Source organism: Cannabis sativa, chromosome 6 (genome assembly GCF_029168945.1).
Source record: "Cannabis sativa cultivar Pink pepper isolate KNU-18-1 chromosome 6, ASM2916894v1, whole genome shotgun sequence".
Classification (NCBI taxonomy): Eukaryota; Viridiplantae; Streptophyta; class Magnoliopsida; order Rosales; family Cannabaceae; genus Cannabis; species Cannabis sativa.
Genome location: NC_083606.1, coordinates 54,687,533 through 54,710,012, shown reverse-complemented (window position 1 = coordinate 54,710,012; position 22,480 = coordinate 54,687,533). Strand labels below are relative to the sequence as shown.

At 30.0% G+C, this 22,480-nt stretch overlaps 2 protein-coding genes across 2 annotated transcripts; both read left to right on the top strand.

The window, feature by feature from the left end:
- The first annotated feature begins 9,084 nt into the window (after positions 1-9,084).
- Positions 9,085-11,923, top strand: LOC115724518 (dehydrodolichyl diphosphate synthase 2). Its single transcript, XM_030653815.2, has 3 exons — positions 9,085-10,353; positions 10,982-11,049; positions 11,328-11,923. Exons 1-3 carry the CDS (start codon positions 9,913-9,915, stop codon positions 11,773-11,775), a joined length of 957 nt encoding a protein of 318 aa, XP_030509675.1. The 5' UTR covers positions 9,085-9,912; the 3' UTR covers positions 11,776-11,923.
- An 8,888-nt stretch (positions 11,924-20,811) lies between these two features.
- On the top strand, positions 20,812-22,277 carry LOC133039489 (uncharacterized). The gene has a single exon (XM_061118400.1). The coding sequence runs from the start codon at positions 20,943-20,945 to the stop codon at positions 22,221-22,223; it is 1,281 nt and encodes a 426-aa protein (XP_060974383.1). The 5' UTR covers positions 20,812-20,942; the 3' UTR covers positions 22,224-22,277.
- The last annotated feature ends 203 nt before the right edge of the window (positions 22,278-22,480 follow it).

The following is a 22,480-nucleotide window of genomic DNA, read 5'->3' as shown; positions in this document are numbered from 1 at the left end:
ACTAATCCAAATTACTAAAGCGGTCATTACAGAAATTTTATTAAAAATAATATTCCCAAAAAAAATGAATTGTTTGCATAATATGAAAAATAAGGGAATAAAAATCCCAAACCAATAATTGAAATCCAAATTGTTCTAAAATTAAAAACAATTAATTCAAAAATAAATAAAAGATTCCGAGCTTCATCTTCAATCTTGGACTATCTCCACCCATCTGTCCAACCATCCAACTCAACTCGCTAGGATAGCAATCCAAGTTCAAGCAGCTGGAGCTGAAATAAGAAGAAAAACAAACATGGTTAGTAGGTCCAGAACTAATAATTCAAGTGGATAATAATTCTCTAAAACACATGAGTTAATAGCATAGAAAGAAATACCTTGTTTCTTTGCTAGAAACTTAGGGCATTGGGGTTTCCAGTGGCCCTTTTCGTTGCAATAGAAGCATTTTCCTTTTGGCTCATCACCGGGAGTAGCATCCTTTTTCTTTTTAACTGTTTGACAACTTGAACAGGCTTCTTGCTATTCTTCCACTTCTTCTTGTTCTTGGGTTTGGAAGTAGAGGCAAAGTTTGCCTCAGCCTTAGCCGCTCCATTAGCATTTCCAGAATTAGGAGTTTTAGATCCTCCTTTCTGTGGTCCTTCAATCAAATTTTCAAATGTCTGAAGGTTGTTTACTAACTCGTAAAGTCAAGTTCCAACTTGTTCATGACATAATTTGAAGTATAAGGTAGAAAGGCTAGAGTCAAACTGTTCAAGATCAGACTCACTTGAGTTGTCTGATCCATAACAACTCCATGATTCTGAGCTTCTTAGAAGTAACTCGCCATTTGGAGAAGGTGATCACACACGTTCTGATGAGGTTTCATCCGTGCATTGATGAAATTCTTTGTCGCTTCAAAGCGAGCTTGAATTGATGCCTGTCTGAATAGTTCAGTCAACTGGTTCAAGATTTCTGCAACCGTGAGAGTGTTAGCAAACCTTGTTTTCAAGGTGTCAACCATGCTAGACAGCATGAAGTATCAAGCTTTGTTGGCATTCTGCCAACGCTCGAACTTCTCCTTACTGCTTTGGTTGCATTCTCACACGGCTGCTCAGGAGCCGCTTCAGTTAACACAAACAGGGCCTTTTCACCAATGAGAGCAATGTTAATGTTCTCTTTCCATTTGGGAAAGTTAGATCCATTCAGCTTATTATCAGTCAATAGTGACACCATGGGGTTGGTCATTGTCATGTTGGATACTACAAATAACAATAAATAGAAATCAAGTAAGGTTCAACACAAAATCTCATTCAGAAATTATTAGCACATAGCAAGTAGGAATGACAAGCGAAAATACTAAAACATACAATCCTAAATAATTTCCAAGGTCTTCAACAAACTGATATCAGTGTCTCGTTTAGGCGAGAGTCAAAGATACCATCCATTGAATAGAGTTGTCAGCTCATCTAAAATGATAAACATTCTATCAACCTTTTATTCGATCAAGATTAGAATCCAGCGTTGTCCCGTTTAGGCGAGAGTCAAGGTTATTATATCTTATGAGCTTCTACTATTGTTTCATACTTTTGTAAGTCTTACTAATAGTCACCACCATTAGAGTGATCCATACTAAAAATAAAACACTTACAAATAATACTTATCTTTCGAGATTCTACGGCGTTAAATTGCTAATGAACGTTCCTCCATTAGGGAGGATTACTCACTGAAACAAGAACTATGTAGAACCAACAATGGAGATCGAATATCCTAATAATAAAGCTCATTATTTAAAATGTATTTTCTTCTAATATTTATTTTAAATACATAAATTATTTAATTAAAATTTACAATTTAGAATAAAATTCTAAATATAAATTTTAATTTAATATTTATAAAATTATACTTAGATGGATAGAAAAATAAATTAAATCATTTTCCATCTAGTAATAATTTTCAATAAATATTTCAAAAATTATTCAATATAAGTTGTATCAAAATTAATTAATAATTAATTTACAACTAAAATTTAATTTTCTATAAATATATATTGCATTTCGAAAATTAATGTATTTAAAATAAATACAGTTTTCGAAAATGGATTAAAATAAAATAAAATAAATCATGAAAAATTATTCTAATTTTATGTTGGTCCAAAATTAATTAAAAAAATTAATTTTCAACACAAAAATAATTTTCCTATTTAATTAAATATTTAAGAAAATTATCAAATATTTAAGTATCATGATTAAAATTAACTGAAATACTAATTTTCTATTTAATTAAATATAACTAGAAAAATACTTCAAGGAAACAGACAATAACTATCTAGACTTTCATTGACTAATTAATTTATTTTCTAATTATAATATATTTTAGTTCATTTATTTTAATTAATCATTTAAATAAAAAATATAATAATTTAAGTTGGTCTAAAATTAAAATAATTAATTTTCAACTTTAATCTATTTTTTAAGAAAAATTCAAAATTTTATGCATTTAAATTAAAATGCAATTTCGATTTTTTTTTTTAAAAAATGATTAATAAAATAAAATAATATATATTTTGAAAATTATTCAAATTTAAGTTATTTTGAAATTAAAATTTCCAACTTAAAATAATTTTCTATTTAATTAAATATTCTAAAAATAATAATCTTTAAGTATCAAGAATGAAATCAACTTAAATATTTAATTTTTAATTTAATTAAATGTATTAAATATAAGAATTAAATAATCAAATATAAAATAAACTGAATTATTAATTCTAATTTAATACTAGGAAAATATTTTTTATTTAAATTGATCCAAAATTAATTAATAAATAATTAATTTTCAACTTAAAATATTTTCTTAATTAAATATTAGAAAATATAACTAGTACTAGAAATTACTATCTAGAATATATTTTAATTAACTGTGTTTTTCTAAAATTAACTTTAAAATATTCAATGAAAAATAAATTTTATACATTTTAAAAGTTAATTATGTTGCTAATTCAATTTTAATTAGGTTAGACTAATATAATTAACCTAATACAATTATTTAAATAAGGCAAATGAGCCTTCACAATTGGGGTAGTTCATGTGAGGGAGGGCTGAGTTCAGTATGTCGTAACCACTACAAAGGCCCCCTAACTCTCACACAAGGCCCAAAGGAGAGAAATTTAACCATTAAATAAATAATTGTTATTAATTGAATAAACCCAATTCTAATTGGGCCTAAATAAAATTACCTAAGTGAAATTTTATTTTAGCAACCTAGTCCATTTAATTAATAAAACTTAAATGGGCTTCCTATATGCATCTAAGCCCAAAAGCAAACATATAGGCTCACACAGACCAAATGATTTGGATGGGCTTTATCATGTTACTAGGTTTACACAGATGAAATTTACCTGTTACAAATTATTTATAAGATCTATTGACAATTGAACTATGATTAAAATCAGATCATTGGATCTGTCAACAAGTTAATCATAGCAATTTAGATCAAATAAATAATAGGTTTGTAATTTTTTTTTTGAATATATAATTCAATAATCAAACAATACAAACAACCAAGTAACAGATAATCTGGAAAACCTGAAAAGTAGGCTAAAATTTCTCTATTTTAAAATATATCTTAATTAGAATTTCTCTATTTTAAAATTAAGATATATTTTAAAATTTAAAATTTTAAAATATATCTTAATTAGAATTTAAATTTAGGTTGTTAGAGAATATTTGAAAAAAATTCAAAAAAAAAAAAATTAAATAACTAACAAAAAACTAAATTTCCTAAATTCTAACTTAAATTCAAAAAAAAAAATATCTAACCAATTTTTTAGATTTCAAGTTTATTCAAAAATTTAAATTATTTAAATTTCTAATAAGATAATATAATATAATATCTTGAATTTTAAATTTAGATATTCCTAATATTATATTCTTAGTTTTATAATTTAATAAATTTAAATATTACAAAATAAACTATTTGAAAAATAAGATATTTTATGGTTAGAATATTTTTCAATTTTATTAAAAATAATAAAATAAAATAAGTTTGAAAATATTATGGTTAGAAACCCTAAAATTTCTATTCGAACCTAAACCAACCAATTTTTTAAATTTCATGTTATTTTTGCCAAAATTAATTTTAATAAAAAAATATCTAATAAGATAAAATATTAAAACTAACATATTCCTAATCTTATAATTTTAATTAATAAAATATATTTCAAAAATAATAAATTTGAAAAAAAAAATGATATGGTTAGCAAATTTTTAAATTTGAACAAGATTATTTTTAAAAAAATATTTTAATACCAAAATAAGATCATTCAAATTTAATAAAAAAATGTAATATTTTATCTTATAATTAAAATAAATAAAATAATCTAAAATTTCAAAATCAACCATAAGGCTCTTTTTTGTGAGAAATCAAATTTTCAAAATTTAAAGCCTATTAATATCTAAAACTAATTTTAATTAATTAAAAAATTAATAAAATTAATTTTATTCTGACAATTAGATTTTTAATTGAAAATTCAGATTCTACACAAAATTCTACCAAAATTTGACTTTTGTTTCAATAAAAAACGATTTTTGAATCAAAAGATATGAGAAAAAAATAAGTTTGAGGCACAGGGGTATGCATTGCATATTGCATACCCCTGCGCGTGCGTAATGGAGCGTCTGGCCAAGAGACGAGGCTGTATGCAGCCTACTTGGCTGAGGGAGCTCAGCGTGACACGGCTTTAGACAGCCCGTGTCCGAGTTTCCTCGGTCAGGTTGTCTGAAGACGCGTGGGGATGCCAGCTGTCCTCTAGGTGCGCGCGCGTATGTGCATTCAAAACTAGATATTTTCATCCAAATTCAAAAAATCATAACTAATTCATAAAAAATCCAAATTAGGTTCTGTAAATGCCTAAATTCATTAATTTTTCATCTACTTTCTAGTAAAAATATTTTCAAATCGAAATAAAAAAATATTTTTACAACATATACTGCGATTTCCAAACAATCATTAAATAAGCACATAAACCATCATGAAACCATCCAAATTAACACAAAACATCGTTTTAATTCATATTTTATGAAATTAAATCATTACCATGGCTCTGAGGCCAGTTTTTGGAATATGTTTTACTAGGATGATTTACTACCATGTATTTTATTTAACATCCTAAATATGAATTTTTAAAACAATGTAAATAAACACATATAAAGTTTAGGAAACCTTACAGTGGGTGCAGCAGAATATTAATGGCTCCTTCTACTCAGATCTCTAACCCTTGTATCGTGTTTGTAGCAGAGTATCACTAAGATCTGAGCCCGAATGTCCTTCTCTTGATTCTAGATTCTTCACAGCCTTACACACTATGATTGAGATACCACTTGATGTGTGTGGGCACTCACTCTATCACTCAAGGTATGAAAATTATGAAGAAGGAAGAGAAGTGGCTGGTTCGAAAATAGAAGGAGAATGGCTCAGGAAAATTTTCTGAAGGCAATAAATTTTCATTATCTTTTAAGTGTGAGCCATCACTATCTATTTATAGGCAACCACCTAGGTTTAGGTTAGGATTTATTAGGCATTAAAATAATGGAAAAATTAAGCCAAAATTCCATAGGAGTGGTCGACCATAGTAATGGGCCCCACTTTGAAATTTTTCCACTTTTGACAAATTTTCCCTTAATTTCTCAAAAACGCTATTTTTCCAATTCTAACCATTTAAATGCTAAAACTATTTATTTAATAACTAAAATTAATTATCAAATAAAATTACCATTTAATATATTTATTAATTAGAGTTATTAAAGTCTCTTAATTAATAAATAAGACCTAGAATCTCTTTTCTTCACAATTAAGTTCTTGCTTAGTGAAAATTCATAAACTAGACATAGTCTAATTTTACAATTATAATTGATTAATTAAAATCAATTATCTGAGTCTTACAAGCAGTATGGTCTCAACTAGTATGGGGACCATGGGCCTATACAACCGAGCTTCTAATAAGCAGAACTAGAATTTACCAAGTAAATTCTCTAACTTATTAATTCCTTATTCCATCCACCATAGAACTTGGAATTGCACTCTCAGTCATATAGAACACTCTATATGTTCCACGATATAGATACGCTATAAACATTTAACCATCGTTCTAATCTCAATAATCAAAGATCATCAATTGATGATTTACACCGAGTAGGGATAAGTTTACCGTTACACTCCTCAATGTATTTTATCCTTAAAACACTTAGCTTCCTGTAAATGATATTTCAGTGAACTAATATATAGTCACTGAAACAAGAGCTCTTCCAATTATCTCTATTAAGCCAAGTTCGAAGGAAATCATCGTTTCACTTCTATGTCCTGATAGAAGCTATAGATTCCATATCTATGTTTAGCGCTCCCACTCAATCACACTACCATGTTTCCAAAATGTACGTACCACCCTGACCAGAAAGTAGGCTCAACTAACAAATCAAAGAACATGAATAACACTCCTAAGATTGAACCTAAGCATGTCAGGATTAAGATCTTTTGATCTAAGATCAACCAATGATATTAACTTAGAAAGATACAACAGTAAGATTATAATATCTTTACCAAGATCAATATCGGTCCCAGTCCAATGTATACTCCATATATCCGAAACTAGCATACTTTGCCAATGTTCTGGAAAGAACATAACACTTATGCAAAGTGTAAGTACACTTCATCGCTGATTATCACATTAGTGTAAATTCAGTGCACTGATGAATCAGGGAGTTTGTCTTTTGAATCATATAATCACAATTACATTCCACTGTGTTGACATCACTGTAATTGTGAATGACTATATGTTCGGGACTTACAGATTTTGTATATATTAAACCATAAACATAAAAACTACATGTAAACATAAATGACTTCTAATCTTTCACTGATAACAAATCAGACTAGATTGAAATAGGTTTTATTTAGGGCATAAAATCCCAATAGCACGATAGAAAAAAAACGTCAAAAAATGACTCTTGGAACTCCCACACGTGCTGAGGCTGAGAGTGGGCTTCGCGGAGTGGCAGCTTCTTCAACCTCCAGCCAGGTTGGAGGTGGGTAACACGACTCGATTTCAGATCGACTGGGTTTAGGTGTTTTTTTAGCCAAAAAATGCGACGAAAACAACAAGAGTTCGAGGGGTTTTGTTCGACATTGGATTTATAATAGATTATGGTATCATTTTCGGTTATAAATAACTAAAACAAGGTAAATATGATAGATCCACCCCAAAAATATGAAGAAAAAAAATTGGAATCAATCAATTTAAACAGATTTGATTCAAAATTTTATGGTGAATGATATCTTAAAATAATTGAAAAGTTTTATACATAATCAATTAAGAATTATTAACAAAAAAAATTTGAAAAACCACAAAATTAATTTTAAAATTCAATCACATAAACCCTAAATTTTTAAAACTTAAAACTTTCTCAATTTACTCAATGATTTCATACACATAATATATCAACAGAAAGAAAATTTAACGAGGAATAAAACCCCTAAAGTTTTAAGATTAAAGAACGAAAAATTCAACATAAAATAATAAAAAAATTAATATGTAATTAAGGGTAATTAATATATACATATTAATTGTTACACAAATTATAGGCCCTAAATCATATACAATAGACAATCTAATACCACCTGTTAGAAACATGATTAACCCAAGATACTAATTTGTATATAATATAGAACACAATAATAATAGATAATAATTAGGTATGCGTACCTGATTGATCCATAACAATTATCTCAATTTGATAGTGTAATACTATCAACTAAGTCTTTTTCCCTAGGTCTCTAAATCAGAAGCGGTTTTATTTATCTAATTATCAAATGGTATACAATTGTGATGAGACAATATGTATTTATAGAGTTAGGGAGGAGACTTGGCTACATAACCTTAGTTAGGTTTGGCATACTCATTAGAGGCTTCAGTTAATTAGAAAAGTTCACGCTTTTACTTCAACTAGACTTTATTTTCTTAACTTCTATTTCCTATAGTCAATCTGGCGAGTGAGTGTTGGCCAATTTTCTACATCAATATTATTTAAATAATTTAAAATCTTATTTATTAAAAAAATTAAAATTTTAAAGTTTATAAATGTATATAAACTTTTCATATTTCATTTTGTTGTCTAGCATCCTTATGAGGTGAAATATTATTATGACTAATTAGCAATTTTTTCCCTGAACTTTGACATGTAGCAAATTATGCCCCCTGAACTTTTTTGCTCGTTAAAATTCCCCCTGAACTATTGAGATTGTTAGACATAAGGACTTTTGTCTAATTTCATTCAATTTTACTATTTCAGTGATTGTTTATGTACTAAACCATGCTCCCCAAACTTTGATATCTACGAAATCATGACCCTAACTTTGATATGTACTAAATCATGCCCCCTGAACTTTCATCCATGTACGAATTTTTTTACTAAAATTAGACAAAAGTCCTTAAATCTAACAATCTCAATAGTTTAGGGGTAATTTTTAACGGCCAAAAAAGTTCAAGGGGCACAATTTAGTACATGTCAAAGATCGGGGAAAAAAAAAATGCTAATTAGCCTATTATTATTAATGTAATTCAATATGAGATTCAACTTATTTTATTTCAATAAAAATTATAGAAAAACTGTTAACCAACTTTAAGACGCTACCTCATATTTCATTTTGTTCTTGTAGTCTTTTTATTTTGAGAAATGTTAAAGGACACGTTGTATTATGTCGTATTGTATTATAATGTATTATATTAAATTGAATTATATATCATATTTTTATATAATACTATGTTAAATTTTAATTTATACTAAAATATTATATATTTAGGTACTATAAAAGTCAATACTACATAAAATTATTGCATGAAATACAATTTAATATAATACAATACGGTGTAATACGACATACCAAAAGAACCCATAGTGTCTAGTATCCTGATGAGGTGTAATATTGTTATTGATGTAATTTAATATCAAGTCTAATTTATTTTATTTCAATTAAAATTATAGAAAAATGGTTAACGAATTTTAAGGTGCTATCTCATAATAGTGTTTGACACCTAGCTACGTCATAGCAATGTTTTTTTTCTTTTTTTTTTTTTGTACAAAAAGTGTAATCATCCATAGCAAGAGGCGTATGAAGCTTCTGCACTAAAATGAAGAATTGAAGAAGTCCCTATTTTGCTTATGAAAATCAGAGTCCTCAATACAATGGCATGCTATTTCACTTTCATTTACAGAGGGCAATGGTTGGGTGAATGAAACACGTGGCGTCGACTTTTCATATAAAGTTGTGGAATAGTTTATATATACTAAAAACCAGTGAGAGAGAAGACAACCAAATCTGAAGGTTCTGGAAAATTTCACTTCATAGCTTAGCAATCGCAGGTGTCACTATATATAATTTTTTTAAGGTACAACCCACTTTCATGCTGTGTGTACCACATATTTTGCTCCGAACCAATGAAATCAGATAATTAAAATATAAATATATTGTGGTGTATATACTTTATAGTTTATACATTGCATTACGTAATTAGAAGTTAGAACCTCCAAAACTCTCATTTCTGGACAAATTTAACATCCCCATCACTTGGACTATCTTTACACTCCAAGGCTCCAATTAATTTTTCTGGTTTCGAAAAATAGTTACTATTCTCTATTTCTGATCATGTTCATCTTCTCAAAAAAGATTTTTCTAAGCATTGTAGAATTACCACAAATGCACCAAAAACGATGTTTTGTCTTGTTTTTTCTTCCCCACTCAACTAGTGATCATTACATATTCAAATCATTCAATTATAAATATTTTGTTCCAACCAAACCTTTGTTTGATCGAACAGTGTTCAAAACTTGTTGAATTGATTTAGTATTAATTGGAGCTGATCTTATTGATCAAATAACAACGATAATGTTATCCTTGCGCTTACCTATTCCGAGTGAGAACGTTCTTGCTCCAATTAAACAGAGTTCGCCACGCTTTCACAATCCCCGGACCCAAACACACCTCTACTATTCGCCTTCAACTGCGGCAAAGCCCGAAGCCAAGCTACAGATTCCCCGGGCGACCGCCGCAGATGTTTCTCGAAGAGAAGAGAGCAGAGATCTGCACGGAAAATCGCCGGAGGAAGAGGCGCTTCCGGAGGGGCTCCGGCAAGATTTGATGCCGAAGCACGTGGCTGTAATTATGGATGGGAATGGGAGGTGGGCGAAGCAGAGGGGTTTACCTCCCGGGGCGGGTCACCAGGCGGGTGTGGAGTCTTTGAGAGCTGTGATAGAGCTTTGTGCGAGATTTGGGATTAAGGTTCTCACTGTTTTCGCCTTTTCTTACGATAATTGGATTCGACCTAAGGTAACTAACTTCACCTCTCTTTCTTTCTTTTATGACTTAAGATGTTGTTTGACTTTGGTAAGTAGTTTCGTAAGAGAGTGATAGTATTAGAGAAATATAAAAAGGGTAATTAAGATTTTTATCTCTTAAACTTTAATATATATCAAATTATAGCGGTTAAAATTTTTATCTCAACTAAGATGGTTAGAATTAAAGACTTTTGTTTAATTTCATTCAATTTTATTATTTTATTGATTGTTTCCCTAAATTTTTATATCTACCAAATCAAGCCCCTCGAACTTTGACGTGTAATAAATCATGACCTTTAAACTTTTATTCATGTTAGATTTTTTTTTACTAAAATTGGACAAAAGTTTTTAAATTTAACAATCTTAATAGTTCAAAGAGTATTTTTAACCACAATAAAAATTCAAGGGACATAATTTAGTACATATAAAAATTTAAGAGATAAAAGTCTCAAATAGTATATAAAAAGGTAGCCTTTCTCAATTGGTATTAGAAAGTGATATGTTAGAAAAAGGAGAAATTGATTGCAACATTTGTAGAAATAAACTTTGAAAAATTATGTTAATTTGACAAAGTTTACAATAATAGTAAACTTTATTTATTGAGCTTTTTTGTGATTCAGGTGGAAGTTGAGTTTTTGATGAGTTTATTTGAGGAGGTGATAAAGTCAGAATTGGACAATTTTGCAAGGTAGTGTTTCGTACTTTTTGTGTTTTGAAAATGAATTGAGAAGTATAATTGTATTATTCTCAATCAATTGAGTAGCACTTGCTGCTATAGATTGGATCATAACATTAATTTTAGCACTTAGCAAAAAAAGGATGATGTCCGGTTAATCAATCTTTGACTTGTAATATAAGTCACTTAGCTATTTCCAACTTATATAGTTTGCCTCTTTTTTTAGATGATAATCTGTTGAAGGAACTATAAATAACAGTTTGAGTTGTATCTTGTTGTGTAAATGACAGAGAAGGTATTCGAGTATCGGTGATTGGCGATTCATCTAAGCTCCCGAAATCGCTGCAGAAACTGATAGCTGATGCAGAAGAGATAACAAAAGAAAACTCAAGATTCCAATTCATTGTTGCTGTTAGTTACAGTGGTAAATACGATGTATTGCAAGCTTGTAAAAGTATTGCTCAAAAAGCCAAAGATGGACTAATTGAAGTAGAAGACATAGACGAGAGCTTGATTGAACAAGAGCTAGAAACTAACTGCACAGAGTTTCCATACCCTGATCTACTTATTCGAACCAGTGGTGAGCTTAGAGTCAGCAACTTCTTGTTGTGGCAGTTGGCCTATACAGAGCTTTTCTTTGCACCAGAACTCTGGCCTGATTTTGGTAAAGATGGTTTTACAGAGGCTATAGTTTCGTTTCAGCAACGCCAAAGACGATATGGTGGACGAAATACATAAGGTGTGATCATCATCATCATCATCAGTTCAAACATACTTAATAATTACTTCATCCCCATTATTGATTGAGCATTGTACTTTTTTATAAAGAATTTTTTCAGCCTAAGATTATTAGGAATAACAGGTGCTGAATTCACACATTAGCTAGACGAATCAATCCATTTCTGTATCAATATTTGTAAATAAAAGATGAAAATTATAATTTTGTTACCATAAAAAAGAACTTATTTTTAATATTTTATAATTAAAAAAATCCAATTTTTTGGAAGGTTATTTTTCTTCTCCTTCTTTTATTTTGTTTCTCCATTTAGTTCTGCTATTAATTTCACTTGTTGATAGGCATCATTTAGTGGTTACAAATGAGATCTCAATTTCAAATTCCCTTTCCCTAATGTCAGAAAAATCACTTTTTTACAAAAAAAAAAAATAAAAATAAATAATCAATACATCATTACATCTTACAACAAAATTATAACATAGCACACAACAATAAATCTTATTATACAATCGTAAACCCAACACAACCTGCCAAAATTATCCATGAAGATAAAAAATATGGAACCTCGATGATAAAGGAGGAAGGAATAGCATTAAATCATCACCATCACTAAAGAGAATGATAACAACACTACATAAAAATATATATAAATATATAGTAAGTTCGAGTTATGTACAAAACACATGTATTTAGTTATATAATTAGTATCCGCCCTAGAAGCTAGAAGCGTTCAAGAGATTGTTTGAATCTTGTTAAATATCATTATAAAAAAAATGAAATGATTAATATAAAGTATGAAAATAAAATACCATATGCTATTAGATTGATTTTATCTTGATTTAAGCTTAATATAAAAAGAACAAAATCAAAGATTCAACACGAGAATTTTACAAGCTTCACCTGCCCTAGAAACTCATTCTAGGAAACTCATTCTAGGCTGCTAGTGTTTGGGTTCCCCAAACCAGGGCAATAACTTTCACTATATTCAAAGATGTATTTTACAAAAATCAACAATATTATTGTAAACAATACACTCTTTTACAAAATACAGCAAATCTATACTTATACCAACTAAGACCCTTGATTGGAGACACACGATCCCCTTTGTATGAATGATAAGCTCTTTGATAAACTTCTTTGTTCATTGAATTAGTATGCTTGAGTGAGAATAGATATTCACTTCTTTCCTTTGCGGACATTTAGATTCTATTAATCTATTTTTTTATTTCAATCGTTCTCATAGATGTATATTTATAGAGCTGATTTTTTTTTGGCTATATCCTCTATTGATGATGATATATTTCTTTCTACTTTATTTCCTTTGCATCGATATTTTTTCCACACTTCAACGAACTAATATATTCCAATTACGGAAAATGTATATCCTTATTTTTAATTACATACAAGATTTTGCCTTTTCTCCCCTAATTTTAGCTTGTGTTTTCTTTTTACTAATATTATTATGGTTTTTGGAACATAATGAGAGGAAGTATATATTTGATGTAATGTTGGGTTGAGGTTAAAAATTCATGTACTCTGTTCAGGGTTTCAGCCAAACATTTAATAATATAAAAATATATTATTTTAAATATACACATATATCATATATATATATAAATATATAAACATATATCATATATACTAACAAAAATTACGTGCAAGGCACGTATACTAAATTTTATGCTAATTTTTTTCTATGTTATTTGAAAATGATACAATTAAAAATTAAAGAAAAAATATTATTAGTTATTAGGTGAGATTATTATTATGTGTATTTAAATATTATAGTTTATAATGTTGTCAATTAAAAGTGAATACCGAATGTAATATATTAGGAGGCGTTTGGTTGGGAGGAATGAAAATATAGGAATAGGAATGGGAATGGGAATGGGAATGGAAATAGGAATAGGAATGGAATGGAATAAAATTTAAAATGTATAAAAAAAATTATAAAAAAATCATTAATTTTTTTTTCTTGTTACATTGGAATGGTCATTCCTTTCTTTTTAAAATGGAATAACCATTCCACCAATACTTTAAAATGCAACCAAACAAAGGAATAGAATGAAAATTATTTCCTTTCCATTCCATTCCATTTCATTACCTCCAACCAAACGCCACCTTAGTGTTTAAGAAAGCTTGATGATTTAAATATGTTCTTAAGTTAATCCAAAAATAAATTAAATGATGATGTTCCAATACTTAAAGAAACATTACTTAAATGGGTGTAAGATAGAAAGAAAATTAAAAATCAATCTCTAAATTGTTGATAATTGAAGATAGCATTTGTCTAAAAATTGTAGATAAGAAAACTAATGATAGTCATTGGTGGATTTCAATCTTCATTTGCTTCGATAGAGACAATAGTGTAATTTTTGTATTTTACACTTTTCATTCTAGCCGGGTCCACATATATCTGGATTGTCTATTTTTTCATTGATAAATTAAATATGGTAGTGTCGACAAAGCGGCGGTGTTCCTACAAATCGTGATGTATTTTCATTTAAAATGATTAGACATGGTGTGCATAGCTTATTTAATTAAAAAAATCAACTTATGAAAGGCATGTAAAACTATTTTATTTTTTTAAAATTACACCTTTGCGGTATATTTCATTAGTTGGGCAGCAGTACACGAAAGTATTTTTTCCACAATATCTGCGAACATAACAGCAGATAGGCTCTTTATATTGTCATCAAGTTCAACATATGCTATAGCACTGTAAAATGCATAATAAGATTGTTAGTATCTTTTTTTATTATTATTTTAACTTAATTTCAATAACATCATATGTTTTTTGTAATATACCGTGGTGTAAGAAATCCTTCCTAGCTGCATGATGGCTTGTCACATATAATTTTTTCATTGCGATTGTATAAATCTATTTTTTTATGACATGCGTCACATAACATGTAATAAAAACTCTGGACAGTATCAATTATTTTTATTGCCGCCTCAATCCAAAAATATTTTTTCTACATCCAAATTAAATGGTGTTAATAATAGTAAGATATTGAAACAAAAGTTTTATAAAGTAAATATTGTAGTAGTCTTTACCTCATTTAGTTGCAATTTTTCATCAACTCTGAAATTTGGATGTTAGTCACTATTTTGCTAATATATTTAATTGTGCTTCTAATTTATGAGCACGTGATAAAAAAAATGCTGTAATGTACTCTCTGAGTTGTTTTTTTTGTTTTTGTTTTTTTTTTTTGCATCTAATGCCTCAAGTTTAATTATGATAAGTTTTGGTGAGTTTTAGTAAATGTTTTTCTTTTTCTGGTTTGCATTAATAGCTAGAACATGGAGAAATTAATAAGATTGACATTCCTTTTTGTCGCAGCATGTACAGAGCAGCATAATTATAATAATGCTTCAAGTTGCTATTATTTTTATTTAACAGAAGACGAAATTATAAATTTTATGACTTCTTAGTTATACTGTATGTGCCAAAATATAACTTTTTCTTTTAATGAGTGTTTTTATAGGAAAATAGTAATTCTAGAAGAGAAGAAGAGAAGAAGAAGAGAAAAATCATAAATGTACAACAGCAAAAACCCAATCGTATTTTTTTTTTTAGATTTAATGGGATTTATTTTATTTATTTTATTATATATAAATAAAAAGTGACCCATGAATTTCTCATAAACTATTTTATTTTTAATAATAAATTATTTTATTTTTAATATAAATAAAAAGTGACCCATGAATTTCTCATAAACTATTTTATTTTTAATAATAAATCATTTTATTTTTAATATAAATAAAAAGTCTCCCACGAATTTCTCATAAACCAAGAATTCGGTTATATAGGCACACTTTATATATAATAGATATATGTATACTGCTTTAAATAAAAATAAGACACAAATTTACGTAGTTCAGCAAATTGTATTTGCCTACGTCTACGGTAGCAAACAGTCAGTTGTGCATCTTTATTAATGTGAAATATTACAAGGATCAGTAGCAAATGATGTCTATATTCTTAAAAAATGATCAATCTCGGGCATACGTGGTGACCTTGGTGAGCTGATGTGTTGGAAGGTAGTGTGAACGGTTTGGTTTTTATAAAGGTTATGAAATAAGCAGCCTTGTTTTTATAGAAGCTTGCTAAATAAGCAGCCTGGTTTTTATAGGAGCTTGATAAATAAGCAACCTGGTTTTTATCAGAGCTCGCTAAATAGGCAGCCTAATTTTTATAGGAGCTTGCTAAATAAGCAGCCTGGTTTTTATAGGAGCTTGTTAAATGAGCAACCTGGTTTTTATAGGAGCTTGCTAAATAGGCAGCCTGGTTCTTGGCAGAGGTGATGGGATGGTTGTGTGTAGGAAGAGAATTGATGAGACAGGATGGTTATGTGTAAGAAGAAAATTGATGAGATGGGATGGTAGTGTGTAAGAAGAAAATTGATGAGACGAGATGCTTGTGTGTAAGGGAAGAGAATAGGGAGTAATGATGAAAACTGAGATTTTTAGAGAGAAACTCTTCTTTTCTTCTGATGTCCTCTTTATGTGTCCTCAACCTTCCTTTTATAGGAGTTGAGTACATAACCTACCCTGAATACAACCTACCCTACATACAACCTCCTTGCACTAACCTTATCCTTTAATCAACTTGTTGATCAATAAGGTTGTATCTCATTCGTAATTAACTGCTTCACCCAAGGGTTTTTATTAAAGACAATAACCCTTCCTATTATATCATTTTATTTATCAACATTTAGCCCCATGTCTGTATAGAGAAGATTATATTTTCTTTATGTAGACAATATACTGACACTTTATGTAGTTCCTCGATACGCGCTCTATAGTCCTTTGCTACTTTTTATGGTGAACATCCCTTGAAGACTGTATATAAATATACCTTATTGTATACTTATTTCATATCATTTTATCTATTAGCAGCGCTAAAAAAACGTCATATGGGAATAGCCATGTTTCCCGTCCTACACCTCTCAATGTAGTTGGTGAGTTAAGTGAGCTTCCTTCTAAAGCTCTATCATATGTCAATGATTTGCGTAGCCGTGTACGTTTTCTAGAACGTACGCTTAATGAATCTGATGACACTAACCGTATTAGGGCATCTGAATGTCGCGATCATCTTCGTCACCTTGACAATCTTAATGATCGTTTCGATGACCTTTCTCTGAAAATGATTTCTGTTAGGACTGAATTGCTCCAAGCTTCGTCTGTAATATCTAGAAAGGAAGCTGAGCTAAGGTGCATTCTCGCTGAGCACGAGAGGGATATGGATTTTCTTTGTTCCCAATTCAATAGGGATATAGAGCTCCTAAAACATGAGGTTCAAGTCTGGTTTCATCATTACTTAGATGCAAAACATCCAGTCTCATTGACAGTTCCTAGTCCTAATGATCGTGTTATCCCTTTCAGTACTACATTTGAAGTTCCTTTATCAGATCCTTTTGGTGGCGCCGGACCCTCTCACTTTTGATGATATTTAAAAGAAAGTTTTTTTTTTCTTTTCAGTTTTTTTTTCGACTTTCATGTACCAAGCCTACGTGTGACCACTTTATTTCTCTTTATAGCCCGATTTTGTGGTATTGTTGACTTTGCAACGACCTGTAGAAAGAGGTTGTAAAATCTCAACAGCCTAGTTTTGTAGCACCCTGCTATTCTTAATGGCTGCAGAGAGATGTTATGAACTTACTCTATCTTAGTAGTATGTTAGTTATATATAATATAATATAATATAACTTGTTTATTAAAATAGGTATACTGCTTTTATGTCAGGCTAGATGGAAGAAGCTACTCCTCGTGATAAGGCTATATTCAAAGCCTACATATCATTATCATAATTCCTGACATATTTCCTTGTATCTCCTTAACACCTTCCTGTTTTTTCATATATATATAAATAAGACTAACTGCTTGGTTCATTTATCGTACTCTGTGTTCTATTATCTATTTATTTCTCTTCCAAATATGTCGTCTTCCACATCTAGCAAACGTACTTTGAAGGACACAACTATCATTCCTGTTCCTACCAAAAAGCAACGTTCGTGTTTCCATGATACTGGTACAAAAACTATGGAGGAGCTTCGTCCTGAGCTCTTAAGGTTAACTGAGGAGCTTTCCTCATCTAAAGAAACAGTGGAATATTTATGTTCTCTAGTTTCCCTTCTTCAGGTGATGTTTCGGGTTGGCGGGGTAAGCTTGTGGCCGTTAAAAACGGAGAGACGATTGTATTTCTGATGAACTCAGGAACATCCTCTCTCATTTGAACGAAGGTCGTTGAGAGACTTAGCTCATCCTCTCTTTCTTCTTAATCCCGAAGTTTTCCACTATAACCATAGAATAAATCATGAGTGGTAGACACCTGTTTGGGATTTTTTTTTTGTAAAGAGAGTTGTTTTTTTTTTCCTTTTTTTTAATAGTGTTTAAAAATATTGTAAGTACCCCCTTTTTTTTGTAACTGCTGTTGACAAGAAGAATACGAGACTCTAGCTCGTTTTTTATTAAGCTTTTTGTTTTAAGTACTTCAAATTAAGTCAAAAAAAAAAATAAAAAATAAATAAACACGACAAAAAAAATATTATATGTATGTTTCATCGTAATTATATATTTTTATAATTCTAAATATTTATATTGATTTTTTCATCGGTAGTATTCTTAAATTAAGATTAATTTATAACATATAAGACTTGATTGTACTAATAATGTTGTGGTACCACACTATCGTCGTCAAGCTAATGAATATGTGTAAGCGACAGAGTTTGACAATGAAAATTAATTCATATACGTTTATGTTTTTTTTTTTTTTAAAAAAAAGCGAAAATAATAATAATAATAAATAAATAAATAAATAAGCAAAAGAATCAAATAAGGTGAATGATGTCATGTGATCACTCTGTTAATTTATCACCCTTCACTTTTATCACTCTTCCCTTTTTATTTAGTAGAGTTTTTTTTTTTTTTTTTTTTTTTTTTTTTAAAAAAAGAACCCTTTATTTTTAGAAAGGTTGTGGCTGGCTACATTGATCTATAAGATCAACTAAAAAAATAAAAAGGAAAAGAACCCTTTATTTTTAGAAGGGTTGTGGCGCTACATTGATCTATAAGATCAACTAAAAAAATAAAAAGGAAAAGAACCCTTTATTTTAGAAGGGTTGTGGGGCTACATTGATCTATAAGATCAACTAAGAAAAACAAAAAAAAAAAAAAAAAAAAGACAAAAGATCCAACATTAATCTCATAGCAAAGAAATTAGAGTTGTAGGATTTTGTGCTGGGCAGAAAACATTAGCCCAAAAAAAAATGCTTCCTTTATCATATATATATATTAATAGTAAAGTAGTATATATTATATATTATATATACATTACTCATCGTTAACTGCCTCATTACTCGTCTCTTTATTTTTTTTACGTTTGAGAGCTTGAAGATACAGGTATGTCTTCTCTTATTCAATTGATTTGTTCCGTACATATATATATTTTTCTTATTGAAGAGTAGTTATGTCAATTAATGGTTGTCGTTTCTTTCTAAATGTATTATGTTCTTTCTTGTTTGCTCTATAAAATAATGGTGTCGTACTGTGTATTTGATCTCATTTATATAAACAGCATTTTATAAAATGAATGGATTTTCACTCGTTTTAAAGAGGCTGATGTTTTTTATATGTCCTTTTTAATTTACGCCAACAGTGTACTTTCAAAGTCTCATAGTTGTTTCTTCCACCACAAAAATTACTTTTTTTTTTTAGCTATTACGAATTTTATTTTGCTTTTTGTATTGTTTATTTGAGATATAAGACTAAAGCAGAAATGCCAACAAAGTACACTTGCTCATTAATCCCCAAGAGAATATTTTTTTTAACAGAAGACTACACTTTGGTATCTAAAAAAAAATTCTTTATTATTTTTTTTTAATATCATGCTTCTATTTATTTTATTATTGCTGGTAAATAAGAGGCATAAGGCATGAATTTGAATCTTATTTCCTCTGCTAGTATGAGGTGCTTGCTTTTTTATTATTTGTATCAAGATTTCAAATTTAAAATTCAGTGGGTGCTACTTTATTATTATTTCTTTTTTATTCTTTTGTTATTTTTTTTTTTTTTTCAAAAGAAGGTTGCATCCTTAAACACATATAAATATTGCTTTTGAAATAAGATTTTTAAATACATATAAATACAATGTCACCTAGGAACGAGACAAATTCATCCATATTTTTTTTAAGATTGCAATATATATACATATATATTGAATTTCAATTCCCAATAAGTTCGCATTAATATACCCACGTTATAATACATTTACTTACCAATGTAATTTAGATTATATAATTTATATTGGTAGATAGCTATTTCTGGCTTAGCTACATATATATGGTTTGAGTTTTTAGTTTCTTTCTTGATACATATGTATGACAATATTCTTTTTTTTTTTTTTAAATAATTGGTTTTAATTTTGGTTATGGCACTGTATTGTGTGTATCGCGCAATTCTTTGAAAGCTTTTAGCTACTTCAGACTTATCGTTTAAAATGGATTGATGATGTAGGATTATTTAGCAAAAAAAATGCTACAATGTTATGAGTAGACAAATATGTATATGGAGATTGAATAATACCTTATGATGATTTGGGTGGCCTGCCATGATGTTTGTTTGCCCCGTATTGCTCATGCTCTTGGCCTTTGCTTCTTTTATATACCCTCTTTTTTTTTTAGAGGAAACTTGTGTTACTTCTCTTGTACTACTGTAGTATGCATAATTTCATATACAAATATATATATATATATATATATATTTTTATGAATTGTAATGTATATGGCTGTGGATAAAATGAGTTTCTTTTGTGTATGTGTTTATGCAGATTGAATGGAACTGCATACTATGGGCCATAAAAGAAAGATAGTTTCTTCAACTGTAGAGAGTGCAATTTCATCTGAATGTGATGACGGTCCACCTTCTCGTGATGAATTATTTCCTATTATCCATGAGGAAGACGGGGTTTACCTTTATCAGGACTCAGCGAGAGATCATATAATTTCTGGCCAAGATCTTCCATTGCGTTGTCATTATGAATGAAGGCAATGATTTTGAAATTGACTATCGATCACTTTCTGGCGCAATCAATGGTTGGAAGGAATGGAGTACTTCTGTGTTAACACGTTTTCAGGCACCTTTGAAATGAGTGGGTATATTATCTTCCATGTGGGTATGCTCTGGTATTGAGATATTTCGTGATGTGACTATTTTGAACCAATTAGTGAGTTGCTGGTGTCCTACGACTCACACATTTTTGGTGAATTGGGGTGAGTTTTCTGTAACATTAGAAGATGTCTATGCTCTCCTTTTACTGCCTATATGTGGTATTACTTCCGCGATTGAACCTCTGTCGAAAGATGAGAAAGACCTGTTGTCAGCCTTGACGGAAGCATCTAATGATTTTAAAAAAAATAATGCCACATGTGATATGCACGAATGGATAACCCATTTCCATAGAGGTAACGGCTATAGTCTTGTGGAATTGGCTGCTTGTATCACTTTATGGTTAAGTAGGTGCGTTTTTCCCTCAAAACAATCCAGGTCGGTACGTCGTGCTTTATACCCCCTAGCATGTAAACTTGCCCGCGGGAAGCAACTCCCAATAGGAGCTTTTTACCTAGGAACTTTGTATCATAACTTAGACTCCATAATTCGTGATATAAATTTCGGAAGTATGAAGACAATTAGTGCCTTGGATGCTTCTTTCCTCCAACTGTTTATTTGGGAGCGTTTTCATAAGCTTGCCCCACCCCGCAAATGTTTGAAGGATGGAAGCCCTCGTGCTTGGTCACAATTTCGTTCTCGTTTAAAGGGCTCAGTACAATTGACTGATATCGTTTACTATATTTCAGAATTCAACTTCCGCCCGTATCTTACTAACATAGATGCTTATTTCACCCTGGACATGTATGATGGAAGTGTGGTACCATTAACGAGCGAGGTTCGATCGAATCTGAATATTTCTCGTGGCGGTATAGGATTTTGGTTTGCTATTTGTCTTCCTCGGTGGTTGTTGTGCCTTCAAGATAACTCAAAATCTCTTTCTTGGTCTTTTATTTCATATCGTCCTGATCGTGTGGCTAGAAAATTTGGATTTGACCAACATGTTCCTCATGATCGTAAGGCAGGGAGTCTAGAAAAGGCAACAAAATCATGTTTGTTAGGTTCTCTTCAAGTTTCAAAACGTTCGCATAACTTGTTCCAACTCCCATGTAAGGAGAGGCAGGGTGGGGTATCCTCAAAGTTTGCTAACTTGTGGATGCGCCAAAATAACATATGGTTAGTCTGTCAAAGTAAATATCGTGATCGCGAAAAGGGTATGGACTCTACCTTATTTTTTCTTATCATGCATATCCATTTATTACATATTTATGTATTGATAATGTCAGTCCTCCCTTTTTTTTATGCCTTCATCACGTTGTCATATTCACATTTATATATGTGACTATGCATATATCATGCATACCCATATTTATATATATTAATCATCACCTGATCTTTGATAGGTCCGACAGAAGGAGAGGATCTTACCACCGAAACTGGGGCACACATCACTTCACAAGAAGCATAGCCTGTGGACCCTCTTGGACATGGCTTGGTTGGTGAGCGTCATGTTCCTTCTAGATCTATACCGGATGATATGATGTCGGCCTTTTTGGAGGGTGACCAAAGTGTTTTAGGTGATGTATGTTGGGGTAGTAA